The 12,364-nt window shown below is 40.7% G+C and overlaps 1 protein-coding gene across 1 annotated transcript; it reads left to right on the top strand.

The window, feature by feature from the left end:
- Positions 1–10,238: 10,238 nt before the first annotated feature.
- Positions 10,239–11,336, top strand: LOC147005573 (TD and POZ domain-containing protein 3-like). Its single transcript, XM_085835305.1, has one exon. The coding sequence runs from the start codon at positions 10,239–10,241 to the stop codon at positions 11,334–11,336; it is 1,098 nt and encodes a 365-aa protein (XP_085691431.1).
- The last annotated feature ends 1,028 nt before the right edge of the window (positions 11,337–12,364 follow it).

Raw genomic sequence — 12,364 nt, 5'->3', positions numbered from 1 at the left:
TATTAGCTGGACCTCTGCCCATACTCTTTTGTTGGTAGTCCAGTCTTGGGGATAGTCTAGCCTGTTGAAACTGTTGCTCAGAAAATGGGCATGCAAACCCCCTCAACTCCTTCAGTCTCTTCTCCAAATCCTTCATTGGGGACCACATTCCACCTCACTACTTGTGCTCACTGAAATGGTTTGTCCTTTGAGTAGAGGAAGGCTACTAATTTGTTTGAGTTAATTTCATATCCAGCCCTGCTGAAGTTGTTTATCAGATTTAGGAGTTCTCTGGTGGGATGTTTGGGGTGGCTTAAGGATACTATCATATCAGTTGTAAATAGTGATATTTTTTTACTTCTTCCTTCCCAATTTGTATCTTTTGTTGTCTAATTACTCTGGTTAGGATTTCAAGTATTATATTGAATATGTAGGGTGAGCATCCTTGATTTTAGTGAGGTGTCCTCAAATTTTTCTCCATTTAGTTTGATGTAGGCTACTCACTTTGTAGACCAGGCTGGCCTGGAACTCAGAAATCTGCCTGCCTCTGCCTCCCCAGTGCTGGGATTAAAGGCGTGAGCCACTATGCCTGGTAGTATTTGTTTTCTTTATTGATTCTATTTCCATCTTTTGGCCTTATACATTTTTATTCATTTTCTTCCACTGTTTGTTTTGTCTTCTGGGATTTCTTTAATGGATTTCTTTCTTTCCCCACACTGTTTGTATGTGTTTTTATGGACTTGTTTAAGGGATTTCTTCATTTTCTCCTTAATGACCTCTATCACCTTCATACAGATTGTTTTATGGTCTATACTTGTGCCTGAGCCATGTTGGAATGTTCAGGGACTGCTGTGTCAGGATAGCTGGGCTCTATTCTAAACATAAAGTCCTAGCTGCTTTTGACTTTGTTGTTTTTGCTAGCATCTAAGATTCTGGCATTGCAATGGTTAAAGATTTTTGTTTTTTTGTTTTTTTGTTTTTTTTTTTGAGACAGGATTTCTCTGTATAGCCCTGGCTGTCCTGGAGCTCACTTTGTAGACCAGGCTGGCCTCGAACTCAGAAATCCGCCTGCCTCTGCCTCCCGAGTGCTGGGATTAAAGGCGTGCGCCACCATGTCTGGCGGTTAAAGATTTAGATCCTAATTTCTACATTATCTGTGTTGGGTAGCAGATCTGTTACTTGACAGGGAAAGTTGAATAAAATTTGATATCAGAGCCTGCAGGAGGTCCCCTTTTCTGGTGCTGAATGGTTATCCTTGCATATCCTTGTTGATCAGCATTCATTACTCCAATGAATGCCACACCTTCTGCATATCCCAGAAGGTTGAAATCTTCTCTTTGGATTATTTCTAGAAAAAAAAATTGGTTCCAGGAGTGCCTTGCCTAAAATCCATTTCAAATGACCTTGCTTACCACAATTAACCCATCTGCCATTTAAATTTTTCTTAATACCTTTAGAAATTGCTTCTTTAAAATTAGCACCATGCACATGAGATACAATATCAGCTCTATGTCTAATCCATTCCTCTATTTGCTCTAATATTGCCTTTAAATATCTAATCACCCCTTTGCATTCTGAATTGGCATTTTCAAAAGTCAAAGCTTCAGTTTTTTCTGACTTCTGAATCTCATATATCCTATTTACAGCTGAAGTAAATCTTTGCAAAAAAAGTCAGCGAATGCTTCTTTGGCCCTTGTATAATTGTAGTAAGTGACGCAGACCACTTTCATACCCCTCAATTTTGTTTGAAGAATTTAAAACTGCTAGACTACATAACACCAAGGTGTAATCATCATATTCCAGCTGTCTTTGTAATTCAGCATTGTATGATGAAAAAAACTTCAAGTCTTTGAACAAATTGATTGTTTCAGATGATGGAAAGATCTGTCATGTTCATGAATCAAATGATTAATCCATAGATTCGATGCAATCTCTGTCCCAATTTTCTGGATGGCTGCATATAGATATAGAATGCAAGTAGATCCACATCTTTCACCCTGTACAAAAATCAAGTCCAAATGTATCAAAGACCTTAAGATAATATCAAGTATAATGAACCTCATAGCAGAGAATGTAAGGAATAAGCTTGAACTCTTTGTCAAAGGAGCCAGCTTTCTAAAAAGAATACAGATAATGTAGGCAGTAAGATCAAGAACTAATAAATAGGACCTGTTGGTCCTGAAAAGCTTCTATAAGGCAAAGAGGACTGCCATTTGGATAAAGCAGTAACCTACAAAATGCAAATAGATTTTTACTTACCATATCATCATCTGACTTAGAGTGAATCTGTCATATTACACACACACACACAAACACACACACACACTCTTACACATATATGTGTTAGTGTAAAGTACATACACATATATGAGAAAATCATGATACTTGAGGAAAAAACAATAAGCAAATTAAAAATGGGTTATAGTGGTGTCTTAGTCAGGGTTCCTATTCCTGCACAAACATCATGACCAAGAAGCAAGTTGGGGAGGAAAGGGTTTATTCAGCTTACACTTCCATACTGCTGTTCCTCACCAAGGAAGTCAGGACTGGAATTCAAGCAGGTCAGAAAGCAGGAGATGATTCAGAGGCCATGGAGGGATGTTCTTTACTGGATTGCTTCCCCTGGCATGCTCAGCTTGCTCTCTTATAGAACCCAAGACTACCAGCCCAGAGATGGAACCACCCACAAGGGGCACTCCCCACTTGATCACCTACACCTAATAGAGGAAATGCCTTACATCTGGATCTCATGGAGGCATTTTCCCAACTAAAGCTCCTTTTTCTGTGATAACTCCAGCCTGTGTCAAGTTGACCTAAAAGTAACCAGTACAAGTAGTAAACAGAGAACTCAGGGAAATATTCTAATGGCTGAAAATCACTTTAAAAATGTTCAACATTCTTAGATATTAGGGAAATGCAAGTCAAAGTACTTTGTGATTCCATCTTCCATCAGTTAGAATGGCTAAAATCAGTAACACTAGTGACAGCTCATGCTGACTAGGATGTGGAATAATAGGAACACTTCTCCATTGCTGGTGGGAATGAACATTTTTACAGCCACTGCATAAATTACTGTGGTAATTCCTCAGAAAGATAGGAATCAGTTTACCCCAGACCCATCTATATCACTGTTGGGCATATATCTAAAGGATGCTTCTCTCTACCACAGAGATCTTGATCAACCATATTTATTGCTTCCTTATTCCTCATGGCCAGAAATTAGAAACCTGACTAAAGATAATGTGGTACATTCTCAAAATGGTGTGTTACTCAGCTATTAAAAAAAAAATGGCAGGAAAGCCAGGACACAAGTTCTGGGCTAATCCACTGTGCTACAATCTAACCATGGATCCAATGCTTTGAGATGGTCCACCCAACAATGTATTCCATCTGTGAGCTCCTAGAGGTCATGGAGGAGCCAAGTGCAAATGTAGTAGAGGCCTATTTTGTCTGGCCTCAGTGGAAAAGGAGTGTCTAATCTTGGAGAGGCCTAATGCCCCAAGGAGGGGAAGTGCTATGGGGCACAATCTGAGAGGCAAAGGGGATGGGGAAGGACTAAAGAAATCTGAGGTGGGGACTGTGATAGGGCAACATTTGGGATGCAAAGTAATAAAATAAATAATGAAAAAACAAGAAACCAGAATACAGAGAAAAGAAAGAGAGGAGGTAGGTTTTCCAGGAGAGTTTTTCAGAGACAGAAAGAAGAGAGAACAATGGAGACAAAGGTATAGAAAGATAGAATGATTCAGAGACCCAGAAAGATCCACAAGAGTAGAATTGATTGTCAAATTTAATTTGAGGCCAAGCAGAGCAGTTCAGGAAAAACTGACAGAACTCAGATTGAATCGTTTACCTGGAGAGGAGCCTTAAATCAACCAACCAGCGCTCAGAATGAACTAGGAAGGAGTGAGCTTATTCAGATATAACTCTCAGATGCTAAACAACATTCTAGGAGTAGAAGATATTTTATGGAAACTCAAAGCTTCTAGGGCTAAGCCAAGGTTGGCATGTGGAGGCAGAAAGCCTCAGAGATGATAATAAATACAGATGAATAATAGTTTTACAATAAACATGTTAGAAAGTCAACTGCTAGATCAACTCTGGAGGAAAGTCTGGTTAAGACATCTTCAATTTAGATACCAGTGTGCAGAAACTGTGACAGATGTGATTCTAGGTGTTTGAGAACTCGGATCTGAGTCTTTGGTCCTTCCCACCAAGTTCATAAAACAACCTGATGAAGAGTCACTGATGTTAATAATAGCAATAAGTCCAAGGAAGGAAACAAAATCAAAACAAATTAATTGATTTATCCAGACGGATGAGTAACATTGGAGCCAGACATACAGGAGAGCTGGGAGTATCTGAACTAATTGAATCAGTGTAGTTATTTCTGTGTCCTCTAGACTGTAGGTGTAAGACACGACAAACTAGAGAGATGAGAGATGTAGGCAGAGTTTTACACTTCATTGTACATAAGGGCAGTAATGACAAATCTTTGATATCTATTCAATATATGCTGCAGCCCTTGGAAAGCAACAAAATCTCTCCCTTTTCAGGATAGCAGAGAAAGCAGGGCAGTCCAAGTCTGTAAAGGACAGAACTCATCAGGGGAGAATGCACAGTTAAGAGGTGAAACCTGCCAATTAAAGTGATTGAATTGAGAAGCATTTAGAATATCCCTAAACCACACCCTTAAACGGCTCTTGAAAAGGATTTCCAATGAGGATTTCCTGAGGTAAAGCACAAGATCACTAAACAAATTGGGCGGAGACATCAAAAGAAGAAGAGCACCTTCATAGTTTTGGGGCTCTGCTTCCTGCCCACCATGTAGGAGCTCTGCCACATTCCCTCCAGTTTGTGAACACTCAGACTTCAGACCAGTTAAGGAATACACTCCTTCCCTGATCATTTTTATAGCAATTATCAGTGTAAGACAAGCACAAGGGTAAATAAACCATCTCTGTGCAGAAATTGACATGAGCACTTTATTTATGGAAGACTGACCCTAGCAAGCAAAGTAAACTGGTGATGGCTATTCTTCTTGTGTTACTACCTGTGGACCTAAGTACCATAAAAAACTTGAGGGCATGCCTGTTAAATACTTTTTTGTTTGTTTAGGTAGAAGTAGATAGATCCAATTAAAAACCAGACTCTTCAGGTAGAAACACACACCTTTAATCTGAGTTTTGAATTAGGAAATCACCCACCTTTAATCCAGATCTTGAGACTAGAAGACACACCTTCAACTGGGCCACACCTTCTGCTCTAAGCCTATATAATCACTTGGAAGAAGGAAGCTAGGTCTTTGCCTGCTTGCTCTCATTTTACAAGCAAATCCATTTCATCACAGGTATTGGACCTCTTCAGAGTTCCACCATCTACTGAAGAACACCTGAGACTTCAAACCTTGTGGACTAAGTAAGTACTGGTTTTAGCCATTGTTGGATTAACTGGATCTCATCCTATAAGTTTTTCTCATATATCCATTTTCTATTGATATGGTGGAATTCATTCTATATGTTCTCTACAGGACCCTGAATAATACCGATGTATTTGAAATGTGAATGTATAACATTTTCCAAACTCATCCAAAGTTCTATATAATAATTGTTGTGCTTTAGGGAAAGAAAGCCAGGATATGTTTATTAGAACCAAATATGGTAAGAGTTGGAGGGGTGCTTTGGAGGGCTCATGCTGAGGCACCCCTTCCTCCTGTGGTACCAGCCACAGTATAGAAGAGTGATTATTGTATAGATTGGTTTAATACAGGATTCTTGTAGAATAGTTTATTTAGAGCGTGGGAATGGGTATTAACTAGGGGTGAGAAGAGAGTAGAGGGCAGAGAAAGGGGGGGGGAAGGAAAGTAGAGTGAAAAAGTAAAGAGTAGTCAGGCCAGGAACATGTGGAGGAAGAGGGGGTGGGGGAATGGGAGAGAGGGAGAAAGTGGTTACAGAGTCAGGGAGAGTAAGAGAGAATAAAATTGCAAGGAGGGGGGTAAATAAACTGTTTTATAGTGAATCATGTGTACCTGACCAGGTGACTGTTGGATGAAGCCTAGTAAGAATGGTAACATTCTTTCATTTTGGATTTAATAATTCAAAATAAAAGGAAAAACTAGGCAGAGCCGATTGTGGAGCAGGAATAGGGTCAGGCGATATCTTTAGTTACTTCCTGCTGACTTTGAGATGATGAGTCTTTGGGAAACCAAAGAAAATGTGGATGGAGATGATGGTCCAGTCTTAGGAGAGTTGGCTGTTGCCTTGTTATCCAGGGTCTGTGGAACCATCTGTAGGTAAAAGGAGTAGGTCCAGTTGAAACATCTGTGTCTGTGAGAGTAGATTGGAGCATGTGGGTTGCTTCTCTGGAGTTGTCATGGATGTTGATTTTGAGTAAAGTGCTGGACCTGACTTCCTGTTTCAAAATGCTGAAATATTGTGTGCGTGTGTGTGTGTGTTGGTAGTAGTAATAGTACTAGTAGAAATAGAAGGAGAAGAAGAAGTAAGAGAAGAAAAAAATATACAGTAGAGAATAAGGTTAAGTATGTGCTTTGGGAGAGAATTTTTCTTAGGTATACATTTGAAACTCTTAGGTCTTGGTGATTGGGGTGAGGGGAGTCCCAATGCTAGGTAACAGGGGAAGAATCCCATCTTCTAGAATAGGTCACAAGTGGGAATGTAGATTATTGACTGACAGGTGTAATTATTAAAATGGAGTCTGTTGGGTCCATGAGAGCTAGATCTCATTGTGTTTATTGGAGCTTATGTGTATACAAAAGAGATAAATTTGTTAACAGGATGAACAGTCTTTAAGATGAGTTTAGGGAAGACAAAGACCTTTCCTAGAGCAGAAGGAGCAAGAAGGGCTATTTCTTCTGCTTAGGAGACTGAAAAAAATACATGTATAATGAAAAGCCTTTTTGAAATATGAATTGAAAAGACGATTATTGGAAACTGGAAAATTTGATGACCTTATGAATATGATAATTTATCATATCATTTAGCATGAGAAACACCTTAGGTCTATAGTTTAAAAAAACATCCATAGGAAATTTATATTTGTAACTATGACAGCTGATAGTATAGATTTAGCATGAGAAACACTTTAAGTCTATAGGTTAAAGAAAATGAACTGAAACTTAAAGATTGTACTCGTGATTATAAAAGTTGGATCATATAGTGGAATGTTTTACAACGCTTAGGCTAATTTATAAGTACTCTATTGATTAATGTTAGGACAGTAGTGTAACAAGCAGAGGAAAAATGATGCATTTAGTCTCTGGTAACTGAGTTTAGAAAAGGAAGTAACAGAAGGTTATGTCTGTGAAAGGTTACATCTGAACTTTGTATCCTTTATCATGAAACCAGAGAGTAAAGCAAACCTGTCTGATTTGATAAGAGATCTGGTAGTCTTAAGTAGTTAACAAATTGACTAATTAGCTAATAAGGTGGTAAATTACCTTGGGGTAACTAGAGGTCTGTTTTCTAGCTGTAGTTAGCTCAGCTGTCAATGTAGTTAGAAATTCGGGAAAAATAAATTATAATCTAGATATCGTTAATTAAAATGACAGAGGTTGGTCAATAGACCACTCCATAGAAGGTTTCATCAGGTCCCTGCATTCTCCATGACAATTTGGGCAGTTTATGTGTGTCCATTAGGCCCAGAAAACAATAAGCAATTTTCGTGTGGAATAGGATCTGGGGAAATGACTCACCTTGTCCTAGGCAATATGAGAGATTTAACTCTCTGGGTATCCTCAGTTTGACAGTGTAGGGTAAGTTCAGGAAGCCTCAATGCAATGGAGCTCTGTAACTCATGGTGTTCATAACACAATCTAGGCAGTCTTGTCACTGTGCCTACATCTTGGAGACCTTGATGGGGATGGGGAGGTTGTAACTGTTTTGCTTTGGGGGGTGGTTTCTGTCCTAATAAGCTTAAACATTTAATGTTACATTTTAGTAGATCTCTGACAAGATTGAGAGCTAGTTTCTATTAAGCATTTCTGAGTTAGGTGCCCCCTTGGAATCAGAGATGTGGATGTTAGGAGTGGATGTTCTCAGGGTATGGTAGGAAGAGATAAATGTGCTGGGTCAGGGCTGCCAGAGAATGACAGTGGAAAGGTCAGATGGATGAGTGGAGAGGGGAGAGCCGACTAAGTTAAGATCTTTAACTTAAGGCAGTGATCTTTAACATTTTTTAGTGTTTTAAATCTTTAAATTAATATTAAAATTACTATTTACCAAGGCAGAATAGACATAGGAAACCCTAAGTCATTATGTTCTAAGGTGGGAAGGCAATGAGGTAGGAATTGTCCATAAAAAAGATTGTGGGTGGTTATGGGACTGTCATTAACTAAGATGGCACTGAGCATACAGTCATTCATGTGACCTCCCTTAGCTAAAATGGCACTGAAGCAATAGCATAGAAAAACCTTATCTGCCCACAGAAAAGATGGCAGACACTCACAAGATTGCCCCAAACCAAGGTGGTGCTGAAGCTACAGCTCTGCCTGCAGGAGTGTCACATGTTTGTTATATCTTGGAATGGCAGATATAATTGTTTATCAGCAGATAAAAACATTAAAAATACAAACATACAAATGGACACATTTTGTTTGGTGGACAAGAGGTCACTGCTTTCTCCATAGTTTGCCTCTGTTACTGTAGCCAGAGCAGTGGGTTTGATCTACTCATTGAGCAGGTAAGCTGTTACACCTGGTTTAGAGCTGATACAGAAGAGAATGGAAAGAAATCCGAAAGTTGACAGTGGTGGTGGTGGGCAGCCCCAGGAGCACAGAAGCATAGGCAGAACTCGAACTGGTGTGAGCAGGGCACAAGTTGGGCAGGGTAAGAGAGCAAGCACCTGGGGTGGGGCAGGGAGTAAGAGGCAGGGCCTGCAGCTGTGCTCTATCTGCAACTCTGCTCTAGCACAGCATGTTTTATGCCCCATGGTTTTGGGTCAGGCAGGGAGTAAACATGCAATGGAGAAAGGAGAGAGAGGAGGCTAGCCTCAGCCACAGGGGCAATGTCAGAATCAAGGGGGAACACTGCTTCTCAGTGGTTATCATACCAAAATCCAGGCTGTCTTGTCACTGCCTGTATGCAGGAGGGAGAGCAAAGAAGTAAAATGGCAAGATATGGATGTGGTGGGAAGGGACCCTACATAGAAATCTTTTAATTTATCTGGATGGCTGGTGAGAGACTTGTAAAAAAATTTAAGTGTCCTTAAAGAGCAATGAAGAGTCATTGCTTAGTGGATATTGGGGCCAAATGTAGCCTGTGAATTCGGAAGCCTTTAAGAGTGGGAGGCATCTCAGTAAGGATCCTGGGAGTGGCTGCAAAGGCATATCCTTTCTGGGTGAGAGTGGCAGTTATTAATTTCCCCTACCAGCATCCTGAGGATACATTAACTAAAATAACAGGAGGGACAGATCACAATGATTTCAAGTAGTCAATTGGAGTCTGAGCTCAGGCCAGTACCTAAGTGGGTAGAGAGGCGAAGAATGATTTACCCAGGCCTGGGGTTTCTCAGCAGTGAGAAAAGAAAAAGACACAGAGAAGAGAGAAAATCTCACTCAAGGGAAAATGTCTTAAAATGAGGACTCAGTCTCCATCCACAATGATACTACAGGGTGGATGGGAATTCAATAGCCTTCCGTAGGAACCAGGAGACATTTACACTGACCAGTGTGGGAGAGGGAGCTTACCCATTTGCTGGTGTTTGGATGGAGAGTTCTAGCAAGTGATGTGTTGGATGGAAACTTCATGTGGAAGCGAATATGTTAACCTGCAAGTTTTTAAATCCCAGTCACAACATCAGTGTTATAAAATGAAATCCAGGATATGTTTGCAAGAGCCAGGTATGGTGAGGTAGGGAGTGGTACTGTGGTGGGTCCATGTTGAGGCACCCCTTCCCCCTGAAGTATACCAGTCATATGACAGGATTAGTATAGATTTTGTTTAGAGCATGGGCAGGAGAGTTGTGTAGGGGTGAGAAGTCAGGAGAGGCAGAGAAAGTCAGACCAAAAAAGAAGAGACAAGGAGAGAGAGAGAGAGAGAGAGAGAGAGAGAGAGAGAGAGAGAGAGAGAGAGAGAGAGAGAGAGAGAGAGAGAGAGAGAAGAGAGAGAGAGAGAATCTATCTAAAAGAAATACAATCTAAAATCTAAATTATACCTATAATTGTATCCAACAGGAGGAAGAATAAGTAACTTCTATTTCTTCTTCTCAGACCAATGTTAACCTCCAAACTATCGCCAGCAGAAATGGCAGGGGACATGGAATTCAAGAGCTGGAGCCACACACAGATCAATGTCCAAAAATTCTGCTATAATTGGACCATTAGCAACTTTTCATTTAGCATGGGGGCACATCAGAAAAGGATTATAAGCCCAGTGTTCTCATTAGAGGCCAGTGAGGAAGTGGCATGGTGTTTGAGGTTGTACCCAAATGGGGTTGATGAAGAAAGCAATGATTACCTGTCAGTTTACCTGGAGTTGCTCAGCGCTCTGGAGAGCCCAATTCTGGCAAAGTTCGAGTTCTGGATCATAAATTCCCAAGGAGAGAAATATCAAAGTAGGAAGAGCTCCAATGTCCAATCCTTTCTGCGATACGAACACAGAGGATTCAAAAAGTTTCTCCTTCGAGGTCTTCTCCTCTCCCATCAGAATTGGTTTCTCCCTGAAGACCAGTTAACCATATGCTGCAAGGTGAGCATAGTTGGAACCATATTTGACATGCCTGGACAGAATGTGGCACCTGCAATCAAGGACCCAAGGCACATGTTGACAGATGATCTAGGGGAGCTATGGGAGAATTCCCTCTTCACAGATTGCTGCCTGCTGGTAGCTGGCCATGAATTCAAGGCTCACAAGGCAATCCTAGCAGCCCACTCTCCAGTTTTCAGAGCCATGTTTGAAAATGAAATGAAGGAGAGTCTAAAGAACCCCATTGAGATCAAGGACCTGGATCTTGGTGTCTTTAAGGAGATGATGGGTTTCATCTACACAGGGAAGGCACCACACCTCCACAGCCACTCCATGGCCTGTGATGTGCTGGCAGCTGCTGACAAGTATGGACTGGTGGGCCTGAAGGTCCTGTGTGAGGATGCCCTCCTCAGGACCCTCTCTGTGAAGAATGCTGCACACACTCTGATCCTGGCTGACCTCAACAGCACAGAGAAGCTGAAGAGTCAGGCCCTGGATTTCATTGCCATTTATGCCTGTGAGGTTTCTGAGACCTCAGAGTGGGAGTCAGTGTTGGAGTCACATCCCCACTTGGTGGCTGAAGCATTCCACTCCCTGGCTTCTGCAAAGTGTTCTTTCTTGGAGCCAAATGTGGTCTCAGAATCTAGCCAGCTATGATCTACATCTTTCTTCCAGCAACAACAACAACAAACAATAGCAACAACAACATCTAGTGTTGTTACCAATGACTTCTGGTTAGACAATCATGTTGAAGAATTTACAGTGAATCTGGGGACATGCAGCATGGTAGATGAGGATTTAAATCATCTGTAATATGTTAAAATAGTGGGGGGTGGGAAGGGCAGCACTACAATCTGGGATACTCTACCTGCCATCTACACTTTTGATGTTCTTGATTGATTCTTGTTTGGTGTCTTGCAAACCAAACAATTCAATTAGGTGCTGGCCCTACGCATGGGCCAACTGAGCTTCTTTGATGAAATGTATCTGCATTGGACTGAGCAGAAAAGATGACCATAGTCAGAGGAAAGGAGAAATCAAACATGAGTGTTTACTCATTACAGAAAGAAAGACAGTGTAGAGTTTCTTTTTAAAGACTCAGTTTGTGTGAACTCAGCTGCAAAAACAATTACTGCTCTCTCAGAGAACTCTGTTTAAGTTCCCAGCACACACAGAAGAATTTTCAACCACTTGTAACTGGTTATTCGGAGGACCTGAAGCCCTCTTCTGGTGTCCATGGCCACAAACCTCTCTGTAGACAAAACCTTAACCAAATAATATCTAATATGAATAAAACTTTTGAAGTCATTCTGGATTCCAGAGATGTTTGTTAAGATAAGTAACGTGTAGTCCAAACAGCCAAGCTCAGTTGTGGATGTTTATGCAGAACTCGTGCTCTGCCACGAGTAGTAGAAACTCATTGGTTTTTTTCTTGGAATTTAATCTTGGCAAATGAGAACTCCATTATCATGCTCTTATGACAACTGAGAAGAGAAGGCCAAAGTGCAGGGAGAGAAATGTTTGTGGGTCAACACATGCAAAAATCTTTCATCTGTTTTGAAAACATTTGAACGGATTGATTCATTACAGATCTATATATCCGAGGCTAATTGTTCTCAAATTTCTTAATGCTGGCACCTCTTGTAAGAGTTTTTCTTTTTGTGGACAAACAGAACCATTAAAGT

The sequence above is a fragment of the Mus caroli genome, unplaced genomic scaffold, assembly GCF_978045245.1.
Source record: "Mus caroli unplaced genomic scaffold, Mus_caroli_1 scaffold_3, whole genome shotgun sequence".
In the NCBI taxonomy this organism is placed as follows: Eukaryota; Metazoa; Chordata; class Mammalia; order Rodentia; family Muridae; genus Mus; species Mus caroli.
This window is presented reverse-complemented; position numbering and strand designations above follow the sequence as displayed.